Raw genomic sequence first — 12,697 nt, 5'->3', positions numbered from 1 at the left:
TATAGAAAACAACTAAAAACTCACTGTGTTTGTAAAGGCTCAAAGGCACATCGTTTGTTGACATTTCATAGAGCAGTCAAAACAAAAAACCCACACAAACTGTACTCTAGAGGAAGTAGATATTTCCTTAGTTACCTAAGCCTAAACTGCATGAGTAGATGGTTCCTCTATTACTCCTTGAAATTGGGATTTATATAAGTGACAAGCTTTGCTCACCATCAGACACACATACACAAAGAAAGAGATGGGCTGTGGATCAGCTATCATAATGGACATCCCTGAAATAAAGCTCACAAAGCTATAAAACTCATAAAAAGCACATGCATGAAATGACAGAATAGAGTGTGACTGTCAAATGTTGACTCAGTAACAGTTAAACCCCTTCTGGCTGACCTTTTTTATGATCTCCTTCTATACTAATGACACAGGAAGAAAAAAGAAACAAAAAAAGGTTTTTAACCCTCCAATTATGTGACCCTCGCAGACCACCAAGGAAGATGAAAGATTATTTATAATGTCATAACGATTTATCAGTTGGAGAATTTTTTCATCAGCTTAAGTAAAACATAAAAAACAATGCATGTGTCTGAGATCCCCTTCAATCTCTTGGTTTCACCCTTGCTTACTGAGATCACCATTTTCTAAAAAATAAGCATCCATCCACATAATCTAACTGCACAAATGGGAAAGAAAGCTTTGTTGTAAAAGCTTTACAATAAATTATGTACAAATACACACACACATACACACACACATTTCCCTCCAACACCAACAAAAATGCAATCTGAAGAAATCTTCTACTAATTTTATTCTGGTCAAATGTGAATTTCTCAGACACTTTGGTACTCTGAAATCTAGTATCCCTTAGGACTATTTTTCCATTCATTTTCTCCATCATAGAATCATATGGATATATGAGCTAAGGGGTTGGAAAGGTCCATAAATGTCTTATGGTTTAGTCAACTACAAAAAAAGCCTTATCTAATCCTGATTTTTTTCCCCTTCTAAATTCAGAGATACCCCTAGTGGAGAAAATAATAAATTAGAACCCATAATTTTGTTTCCACAATCTAATTTCCTTTTGTGAACTTTGGTAGCCAGCTTCATGAAATGTTTCTTGAAGTATAATTCTTGCTAAATTTCATAGAAACTTAGTTTCATCAGGCAATCTGGTCAAAGTGAACTGTATTGGCAGATCAAGTTTTCTTAAGAAGTATTACGAAGCTGAAGATAGAATTGTTTTGAAGGAAACACACAGCTTCTATGAATTCAAGTCTTAATCTGGATGAATACATTTCTAAGATAGTAAAATGACTTGTGGATAAAATTGATGAATCCCTATTTATGATTTTTAAAGAACTGATTTTAAAGTGGGAGAAATATTAGGACTTGTACATAAATAACTAATTCTGATTTTTCATGAATAAAGAGAGAATTTGTGGAACAATGACCTGAGCATTTAATGTATGTTCCAGAAAAGACAGAGCTGATTGTTATAGGATTAGTTTAGAGCACTTAGTACAGGATGTGATACAACAAGAAGCTAGTATGGATTCATTAAGAAAAACTATGTTGTAATGGTCTAGTTTCTTTTTCTACAAAAACTGGAATGCAGACCATGGCCATAATGTTTTGGACTTAACTCAGCTTTGGGTTATGTTCCTGTCAATATCCTTGTTGTCTTCATGGAGAAATTGCACAGGACCTTGCAAGACAGAGTTGAAGAGGAGATCAACAATCTCTGTCTTTAAATATCTTAAGAACCTCCATGTTTAAAAAGAATCAAGACCTGTTCTTTGTGAAAAAGAGAGGATTTGGCCATATGTAGTAAAGAGACAGAATACTGACCAATGGTTGTAAGTTATCAAGTGAAAGATAACGAACCACTGAAGGAAGAGTTATATAAAAGAGCTGTCTCTCCATTGAGTGGGCTGTCTTAGGATGCAAAAAATTTCACTTCCCTAGAGGGTTTCAAGTATTGGCCATATGACTACCTGCCTGGCAATTCAACATCAGATGATATGTTGAATTAAAGGCCCTTTACATTTTCTTTCAATTCTATGTTCCACTTGACTGGAGTTGCTCAAACAAAACAAAAATATTTTGACAAATGTATACAGCTATACATGTTTCTCTATCCATGATGATAATTTCCTCAGAAGCTGTTAATTATGTTTCAAAAAGGTACTCCATTTATAACTGAGAATTCTATCATCATTTTCTTAAATTCAAGGAGGATATTTCAAATTATGAAACAAAACCCAAAAAATATGACTATTGAAATACATTTTGTGAAGGGACTGTCCAATAATACTCAGATTTACAGATTCTAGGTGCATTGTGAAACACGCAGTTACTGCCATGGAGAGGAAGAAGTTACTGACTGTGTGGGGTAATGAACCGAAGAGCCACTCAAAGGAATCCGTAGGAAAGAAATCATTCACAAAGAGGGTACACATGAATAATATCATGGTAAAATACCGGTCCTTGCTTACTTGTCCCAGGGGTGCTTATGGTCTGTACATGTGGAAGAGGGAAGGCAGGAGAGGAAAAACTAAGACCTGAGTTTTCAAGTGTCTGTATATGTGTTCAGCATTCAGCCAAAGTCTAAAAAAATGACTTTATTTCAAACCAGGGCAGATACAGATACTGTGCACACCAAGTCAAATCAGAAGGCTTAATGTGAGAAAAATAGGAGGCCAACAAAGTAAAATAATAGAATTCACAACCTACACAGGGTGTCCGGTAGGTGGGAGGGCTGCACAGATGTAAACACAAAACTGGAATGTTGTCTGATGATAACTGTTCTATAAACAATGGGTAACTCAGTTACTGAGCTACAGAAACGTATAGACCTTTTCTCTTTAATTTTTCCTTTTCATAGAATAAAAGCTATAAAACTGTACGCATTCTTATAAATGCAGCCTCAGTAGCCAGTAGTTACCTCAGTTAAATAAATATAATTGGACTGTTTTAAAGAGAAATGGTTTGGTTCCGAAATGCTGGGTCTGACAAATAGAAAGAGGCACAGCAGGGCTATAGTTCACTTTTCAATTATCCACGGTAGTTTTAGGGGAAAAGATTTAGGGTAGAATAGATATTTAAAATCTCATTTTAATGAACAGCTAAAACTTCACATATTTTATGAGAGCTGCTATGAGAAGCAAAATAAATAAGATGGAACATATTCTTTCTGTTTCCCGGCTCATTCTCTAATGAAGAGGGCTGGTGCATGGTGAAGAAAGGAAGACCTAGAAAGGGAGCAGAAACAGGAAAAACAAAGAATTGGAAAAAAGATACACAAATGATGGAGATGCTGATTGATTAAAGGATTTTTGTGTGTGTGTGATAACTCCTCAAAAATGTACTAAATAATACACATGGCCAACGCTGGGGTACAATCTAATCAAACAGGCACTGAGTTACTTTCTTGAACATCTTCAGCATGGTCCATTAGAAAAGAGACTGAAATTTGAACAAGAGGACCTCGGTTTAAAAACTGATCTACCACTCGAATTCCTATAATAATGTCATATCTCAAGGTTTTTATTTTTAAAACAAAGATATGAATACTGTTCTGCTTATAATACTGTACAAACTGAAATTTGATGTGAAAGCAGTTTGAAAAAGGTAAGATACAAACTAAATATCAATAGCAATTACTACTCCTACTTTTACTCCTATACTCATAAACAAGTGTTTCTCATTTGTAAAAGAGAAAAGGTGTAAGTGGAAAGACTCAATGAGGCCCTTTGAAATAAATGTTGAATTCAGAATATTTTCCTCATAATTTTAAATCCATATTGTTAAAGTCACTTGCAATAAATGACAATAGAGAATACAATATATCTACTAAGTATGAGGATAACTGAAAAACAAATGGCTCTTTGATTATTTCAGTGCCTTAATGTTTAAGTGTCTTGAAGACAGCTATTTGATCTTGGGGATGAGGAAGGGAGCAAGGGAGAAGGGAAGGAAAGATCATTCTTAGTAGACCAGGTTTTCAAAAATAACACTTCTGGTCCAACAACAAAAGTGATTCTTATTTTACTTATAGAAAATTTGAAAAAATTAGGAATGTGGGGACATGTAAATTTCCAACCCCAACACCTTGGCAAAATGATTGTTTATTCTTCTTCTAGTCTTTTATCTATGTACCATGGAAATGTACTTTAAAAATATCTAGATCATTCTCCACACGGTGTTTTCAAACTTGTTTTTTTTCAGGAATACTATTGTGAGCCTATCCTCATATCTTTAAATGAACAGACAATTTCAATCATCAGAGAGGCCTGTGGGTGTCTATCTGAAAGCCCAATTTGGCATGCCCTGTGTGTCTCATTTTATTGGACCATCCTGCACTAACCCCTCTACCAGAATGATGTAAAGAACACAAGACTCTCTGTTTGAAAACATGCACAGCTTTTCTAGGCTTGAAAATTAAACCATAAAAAGTTTACTGGAAAAAAAAACCCTTTAAAAAGCTCCTTAAAAACTCACACCATAATTGCTCCCCACCAAGCGTGGGCACTTGCTAGCTGCAAGTAGTGGCACTGTGACAAATGTAGCAAAACTGAAAGCAGGCTATACTAAGAGAAAGAAAAAGTCTTCCACTGGCCATCTGTGAAAATAAGGCATGTGGCCATTAAATGCAGAGGCTGTAAATATACACAAACTCCATGAAGCAAATGGCAAAAAAGGACTAAACTTCAAGCTCAAACAAATCAAAATGTTTAATGCATAGTTACCACTGCTGGACGAAAACAGCTCTGATCTTTGCAGTCTGCAAACTCGGCATGTATTTCAATTAAATACCCCCAAAAAGAAAAGAAAGAAAAAGAAAGAAATGAAAAGACACAGAAGAAAACCATCTGGAACAAAAGGCTATAGACAGCCTATACTCAATTTCTAGAAACAAACAGCCCCTTTAACTTGCACCAGCCTGTCGAGAATGTCGATTGGAATTATTGAAAGGCTGACATATAGAGTGATGGATGGGTGATGACATAATACCTATTTGCCTTTTTGTCATGGTCTTTGAAAACTGGCTGCTCTGTGCTGATAATATTCACTAAGGGGTTTTCCTCTCCCCTCCTATCCCATAAGAAGTGTTCCCTAGCTAAGACACTCAGTATTAAGAAGGTTTTATGAATGAAAAACAAAAGAAAAGAAAACCTGAGGATCAAATGCCAACTTGCACATAAAAAGCTAGTCTAGATTTTCTAATAATCCGCTGTCTAGAAAGCAGTTCTCTATCCATTTTACATACGTATTTAGAGTAGAGAGACTCCAATAATAAAAAGGCAAATATTCAACTTCAGATTTTGTGTATCTTTTAATTAAAATCACCAAATAAATAATTACATTAGAGATAAGAAATAATATATACTCATTTTTATAAAGAGAAAATATTAACCATTTGTGTTATTTTAATTTGTTCCCAGGTAAATTCTAACCAGAAGATTTAAAAGTTTGGGGACACTTTTGTTTGACAAACACTCACTCTCACACACACACACACACACACACACACACACACACCCAAGAAAAAGCTCCTGTTTTGTCCCACTGTTGCAATGATCTATCTCATTTCCTCCTGAACGATTTACCTAACATAGCTTCCTCCTTCATGGAGTTTTTCCTCTTCCCACTGAAATGTCTAGCTCTAATCTGACTTCTCTAATGCATTTTAGCTAAAGGCAACAACTACAAAAGCCACCCATAAATCATTAATTAATTGTAGTACCTGCCACCGAATACAAAGGCATGAGTTCCTTCATATTCACTTTTTCAAAGCAAACCTGTAGTTCACAATTCCTCACATGCCTTCTCCTTATCTAAGAGAAGGAGCATATGTTAGATAATGCTGAAGTAGACACACTGTGTCAGTTTCTGAAGAGTTAACACTGCTGACCCCATCCATCAGATGGCCAGTGAAGCATCAGGAAAGAATGATGGATGTAAAATTATTACAGGGCTGCCATCCGATACACTTACTGCCATTTGTAACTAATGCTGGGACTGACACACTTTTTTTCATTATTAAACATCCACATTAAGTCAACATTGGTCACTGTCATTTCATGTTCGGCACTCTGTTAAAAGGAAAGAAAAGGGTTGACGATGGCAGAAAGGAGGAGGTTGTAATGGAAGAGTTTCCAAGGGCCAGAGTAATAAAATTAACCTTTGTTTACAAGTCCATCTATATTGTATGTGGTAAAGCTTCTTATGAATATGACCGACACCAAAAAGAGAAACTGGTTTCATTACTGAGTAAATCATTATTTAAAATATACATCTTATTCACCAAATTTTCATCTTATTCTATGGAAATCTGCAAAGAATTTTCACTGAACCTCAGAAGGAAAAGTAAGACATTTTCCTAGCTATTCTTATTTGCAGTTATTGATGAATGCATAGCATGTGCGGGTGTTTAGATTTCAGGTACACTGCAGGCAATTAATGTTTGATGAATAAACTCTCTGCCTTAAGAAATACATGCACATATTTGTATGTTTATTTTTGTGAGTGACATCTTTTTTATATACAAGAAGTAATACAGAAGTTGGCCTTAATATGTAGAAACTATGTGGATGAACATACATTCATTGATTTAACCTGGCACCAAACAATGTTTTCTGTACACATTCTTGAATGTAATTTAATTCTTTCTGAAACACAGACAAGGTATAAGGCCCTGGACATGCAACAGAGAAGAGCAAAAGTAGTTAGATAGATGACATCAAATGTAATCAAAACAAATCAGCTTTATGATGAAAATATTTGAGAGCTTTGGTATCATTTTTATAATGTAGCCATGGCTGACAATGGCCTTTTCCTACCCGGTAGTCATTCTGGTCTTTCTTTTTGTCCCTGCCAATATAACCTTTGGTCTTAAGATATCCCTTAAATGTGAGGGTGATCTGGCTGCAACCTCTGTCACCCCATTGATCACCAGGGTTGACTGGCTGATCTGGATGGCTAGACAGGTGTCCCCTTTCCTGCCCGATGGATCCATGTACCTCCTTCCTGGAGCTGTAAGCTCAGTGGAAGAGGATGGCCTTCCCCAATAGGGGAGGGCCCTTTTTCGGTCGAGGGTATATGAGAAGCTGTTCTCCCCTGCTAGACCCTCCAAACAAGCTCTCAAGGTCCATTCCTAGAAGAAAGTAGGCTAGTCAAGCTTCCAAGACTCGAGACACATCCAAATGAGGTGCTGCAGGTAGCGGTCTGCCTTTCTTAAAAAAAAAGATATCCTTTGATCTCAGGAAGGATAGGATAAGGTCTCTAATTCAGTCCCAGAAAATAATTTGTGATCCATTTAAAGTGGCCTCTCTTCCTTGACCAGTAATTGTCATGAAAATGTGCAAATGACCCAGTTCTACCCAAAGGAGATGTTTATGGAAGTCGGCTTGAGGGGTGCAGTGAAATATGACTATGTGAGTGAAGACCGAACTTCAGCGAAGAGAAAATAACTTCTTTCTGAGTCTGCTGCCTTCATGGCATAGTTGTAGGTGCAGCAACATTTTGTGACTCTAAGGGAACAACCCAGATAATCAAGTGATTTCAACCCTGACATCACCGAACTAATGAGCTAATGCCACCAACCTCCTACTCCTGAACTTCATTGTAGGCTAAAAACTAATCAGTATTTGTTGAAGCTACTGTATTTAGATATCCTGATACATCTCATGACAAACATTTCTAACAGATATTACAGCATGGGCATTATCTTTCTAGGACAACTACATTGGGTAGTGAGGGAAGTGATCAGGGAAACTTCTGGTCTGTTCCTCATTGCAGTGCACTGCGTCTCTATTGTATTAGTGTTACCTGGTAGGATCAGGACAAAAACTGAGGTTTTTATGATTTCCTATCAGGTAAGCTTATAAGGTCAGAATCTGAATATGTAGCTGGTCAAAACCATGCCATGTGGGTGTTAAAGACACAAAGTAGGTGGTTTTTACAAAACAAATGTATGTATGAGGGTCTTCTTCTGATTCTTCCTACCTGAGAAGCTTACTTATTGACCCATAACACTAATCTGTAACAGAGCTGAGTGGTAAAAGATAACATTATTTGAATATACAATCAGGCTATAATTAACCAGAGATGACAATTATAAATAACACTGTGTCCCAGAGTTTCCAAGAAACCTGACATACGCAGTTCTTGGGTATGTTGAAACACTTCCAAGAAAAGTAAAGAAATGAAAAATCTTTTAGAAGTCTTCAATTAAAATGTGTTTCAGTACAAATGACTTTCATTATGTGTTTTGGTACATACGACTGGAAAACATTTGTCCCTATCTTCACACCTCTAATTGTTTTCACTGCCCAATTACAGCTTTTCAGAATTAAGACATTCTAGTTGAGACAAGCATGTTGGTCATTTGAAATGTGAAGAAAAGTTAATGTGTATAAGGCTTGTGTACTCAAGAAAACAGATCTCTGCTACAGGTTTCCAATTATCTGGATCTTGGGTCCTGCTATCTCCTTTTAGACTGACGGAAGGCATCTGGCTGAATTACTTTTCCCTCCCCCTTTCCTTTCTCCCAGCTCCTTTCTATCTTTCTCTCTCCTTCATCTTCCCCACTCCTTACATTTATTTCACATACTTTTAGGGTCTAGGAAGTTGGGAGTATTGTTTAAAGAGAGAAAAAATGTCGTCCTTTTGGGAGCGATAGCGCAAATTATAAGAGGAATTTATACATACTGTGTTTCTGTCTTTCGTTAGGGACTGTGAAGCAAAATTTCAAACCAACTACTGATCTAACTATGCTTTGGCCATGGATAAAGTTGGGCGATTATAAAAATCTATTAAAAAGGTAGGTATTTAAAAAACGATGAGGCAATATGTCTAGTGATGCTGCTTTATGTGGAAAAACAAGCAGCTACCTTTGTCGAGTCAGGTACATAACTGATCTGACACGCTCAGTAGTATGGGGTCTTAATTCAGTTCCTATAGGAATTCACACACATAAATATGCCATGATTAACAAACTCATAATTTGATCTGAACTGTAAGCTCTATAAAGGCAGAGGACATATTTTCTTGTTCAATACAGTGCCTCAAGTACACAGCACCGTCCCTGATACACATGGGTGCTAATGTTGAATAATGACTAATTAAAAGATTTAAATTGACATTATTTCATTCCCATAAGTTGCAAGACATAGATTGATCATTAATTTGGTAGAAATGCCGGCTAAGCTATTTCAACAGGAAAAGGCTACCACAGTCATTCCTGCTTCTAAGAGAGATTCAATCTCAAGTGTCAAGGGTAACACAGGGATGAACTAATTCGAATTCTCCTGCTGAAAAGGTTTACTTACGCATTACAGGAGTTTGCCAGACTATGACAATTATGGATTTTTACATTTTTATATTTTACAATTACAATGATACAATTTCATTTTTTAAGATTTTCACTTAAAAACCCATAAAAATATAAGACTATAGTTGAAGATGTAACTCAGCTGCATTGAAAGGGCATATGGTGAAGAGATTTGGGGGCACAAACTTCTTGAGAATGGAGACATCTTAATTGGCCAACAGATTCTGGCAGGTATTACTTCAGAAATAGATTTTTTTAAGAAACAGTTACTATAATTCTACAAAAGAGAAAGGAAAATTGAAAGGAGTAGTTTTCAACAGAGGCAACTCTCACTCCTGCAACTCAAATAGGAGGTGCTAATCAGAGAAATAAAATAAAGTCTGATTGTGGAACTTTCATAGGAGGTGGAACAAGAAGTGGAAATAAGGTCCCTAACAATGGACAACTATGGAATAAAATGAATGCAGATGGTTCCACTCCTGTTACTTAATCAAAAGGCTGAGCAGAGTCACTGGAGCCTGCATGAAGTCATGTGTTAGAACAACAGCTGATCTGTATTAGAGAAGATTAACTCGCAGTGCCATGGTGGAGGGCCCAGGATTATTTTATGTACTCCCATTGCCTTACAAGCCGTCAGCGCAATTATTGCCCTCCGATGTGAATGACTGATCTGTAACCACAGCTAAACAGCATGCTGCTTAGGGGCCTAGGAGCTTCATGAAGATGAATTTCCATACCATCAAAGCACTTTTAATGGGCTCCCTGATCCAACCACAAGGCCTGTTTTGTAAGTATATAGAACTCAGGATGAAGGCTTCCTGTCCAAAAGGATTTGGTCGGTTGTCACTTGACAATTCCCAGCCAGCACAGGGGAGGAGGGGGGGGGAGATAGGTAGAGTTGTCTCTGCTTTGGAGGATTAAAAAAAAAAAAAGGGTACAGATGCTTGCTGAATGCAACCAACTGCTGTATCCACAGCTGAATTCAATGCGCTTAACAAATAATGGCAATTTAGCTATGCTTGCGAGGAATAGCTTGAGTCACTTTGCATTAGCATCTGGCTGAGTGTTAAACTCATTTCTACATGGGGAGCAGAGAAAAGGAATTTCTGTTCAAGCATCCTTTCAAGAATGTTTAAATATTTGAATATAAATTCCTCTATGCTTGCTATCATTCCTTCTTAGAGCTGTCACTTTGCTTTTCCCCTTCCCTTCTGGTGCTTAGCTAGAAAATGTTTGTGCCCTTCGAGCTGCACCAGTGTTGCTTTCTTATGTTGTGAGACTGCAAGGGATGTACACTTGACCATGCTTTGCTCTCCCCTCCAGGAACAGAACAGAATTGAAATCATTTCTCCAGCCTTTGGACCCATGTTTGGACCAGAGGAAAAGTACAGTTGTGGCAAGGTCACACCTTCACTATGCAAATTGCTAGCTTCTTAGAGATTATATGTAAAATTCCATATAAGACCTGGGAAACCAGAAAGCTATCCAAATTAGCAATCTGTTCATTCTGGATGATACTGTTTGACTCATAACCTTCCCATGATGATTAACTTTCAAGTTATTACTAAGTAGCTGATCATTTTTTTCTCTTATCTACTATATCTATTTAGCTACAGGATTTTGAGAAAAGGGGATTCAGTAACTTTAAAATTTCAATTAAAAATACCAAATATGACCAAAAGAAGTATATCACTCCAAGCATTCTATAATAACATAATATTTTTCTGAATAAAATACAACATAGCTTAGACAAAATAGTTTGAAATTATTATAGCCCAGATAAATCCAGAAGTTTCACTGGACTTAAGCATAATAATAGATATAATAATAATGTCCACATTTTAAAGAGCAAACTTTGTTTTATGATCAAGTCAAAATTTCCAATTGTGCAGTCACCTAAAACTTGACAGTGCTTTGCATTGGAAACATTATGACAAGCTCAGGATCTTAGATGCTGAGACTACAAGCATGGGTATCATCCAAGCTTATGCTGATTAAAGAAGATTCGGCATTTTCAAATCCAGCTCATCCCCAAATACAAGTTGAGCATCTCTATAAAGCAAAACTTTCACTGAGACTCAGGTATTTCAAATGCCACTTCATTTTAATACAAAGTGATGGCAGAAAAGGGGATATTAATTGTCAATAAGGTTCAGATGGATAGCAGAGAATTATAATGCTTTTCATTTCCAGATGGTTTTGATTAGGATGGGCATGAAGAGTTCTGCACTGATGGAGGGAAAAAGGGTGGGAGAGCCGTCATTCCAAGGACGGTGAGAAGAGAAAAAGATAAAGAAGAAAAACAGGCAATTTAAGTATTTTTGGAAAGTCAGTTATTTTAGGAACTAACCTTTTCTGCTCGGCAGTTATTGAGACCTAGACTATTCACAACAGCCACCTTCCCATCAAGCACCTGTTGTTCCCGCCGAAGTTGCTCCTTCATCTGTCGAGCTTCTTGGATTGCCTTGGTGACAGCATCATGGTCATTTAAATAACCTGAAGATGTAACAGAACGAAGGATATGTTTTGTACAAGTGCATGGATAGGTTAACCTTTCACCATAAAAATCACTTCTTTTTTGGGAATGGCTAGTGTCTGGCATGTACTAATTTCTCAATGGAATCAGTCTAAAATGAATGAATGAATAAATAATTGATGACTGATTCACACAGTTACATCAACATGGTGCCAAACATTTGTTATCAAAATGTAATATTTAAGTGAAATACAGCTGTTTCCACATGTTTGAAAAAGAAGTTTAAAATATAATTTTTAGATAAACTTTTTTTAGTTATCTGAATATTTTGTAGTGCAAAAATACAACCTATCTTTGGTTTTTTTCCTATAAGGATCATTTGAATGTTACCATAGGATACAGGTATTGATAATTATTACTATTAATTACTGACACTCTCATAGTATTAGAAAGGCCAATTTAGAGATTGAGTATGGCACTATTAGGTTTGTTATATACAGACGGAACAAATCATTGTTAACTGACTGAAAGAAGAGCATTTCCCCCCTGCATCCAACCATGGTGAAATAAACCACAGTTGGCAATGTCTTGTTACAGATACAAACTTGCAATAGTTAAGAGGCTAAATTTCAAGCACAGAATGTAACCAAGCACCTGTAATTGCTGAATAATAAATTGTGGCTACTGGGTAACTATAATCACACTTAATTCACACTCTTAATAGGATGGTCAAATGACCAACTTGTGCCGCAACTCCACAATCCAGAGTTAGGGGGAAAAAAAAAGAAAGCTAAAATATTTCTTTTAAAGAATAACAGGTGTAAGGAGAAAGGCTAATTTTAACTTAATTTTAACTCTGGTCATTTATTTATTTGATGCACATTATG

At 36.4% G+C, this 12,697-nt stretch overlaps 1 protein-coding gene across 11 annotated transcripts in view; it reads right to left on the bottom strand.

Annotated features, from left to right (window-relative positions):
- The window catches only part of SOX5 (SRY-box transcription factor 5), a 992,512-nt gene that overhangs the window by 15,483 nt on the left and 964,332 nt on the right, over positions 1–12,697 (bottom strand). For 10 of the 11 annotated variants that reach the window (XM_061206370.1, XM_061206380.1, XM_061206373.1 and 7 more), the window contains one exon: positions 11,685–11,830. In XM_061206370.1, coding sequence (XP_061062353.1) covers positions 11,685–11,830 — 146 coding nt within the window. The remainder of the gene's footprint in view (positions 1–11,684; positions 11,831–12,697) is intronic. The other variant, XM_061206379.1, reaches the window with a different exon arrangement.

The sequence above is a fragment of the Eubalaena glacialis genome, chromosome 11, assembly GCF_028564815.1.
Source record: "Eubalaena glacialis isolate mEubGla1 chromosome 11, mEubGla1.1.hap2.+ XY, whole genome shotgun sequence".
NCBI lineage: Eukaryota > Metazoa > Chordata > Mammalia > Artiodactyla > Balaenidae > Eubalaena > Eubalaena glacialis.
This window is presented reverse-complemented; position numbering and strand designations above follow the sequence as displayed.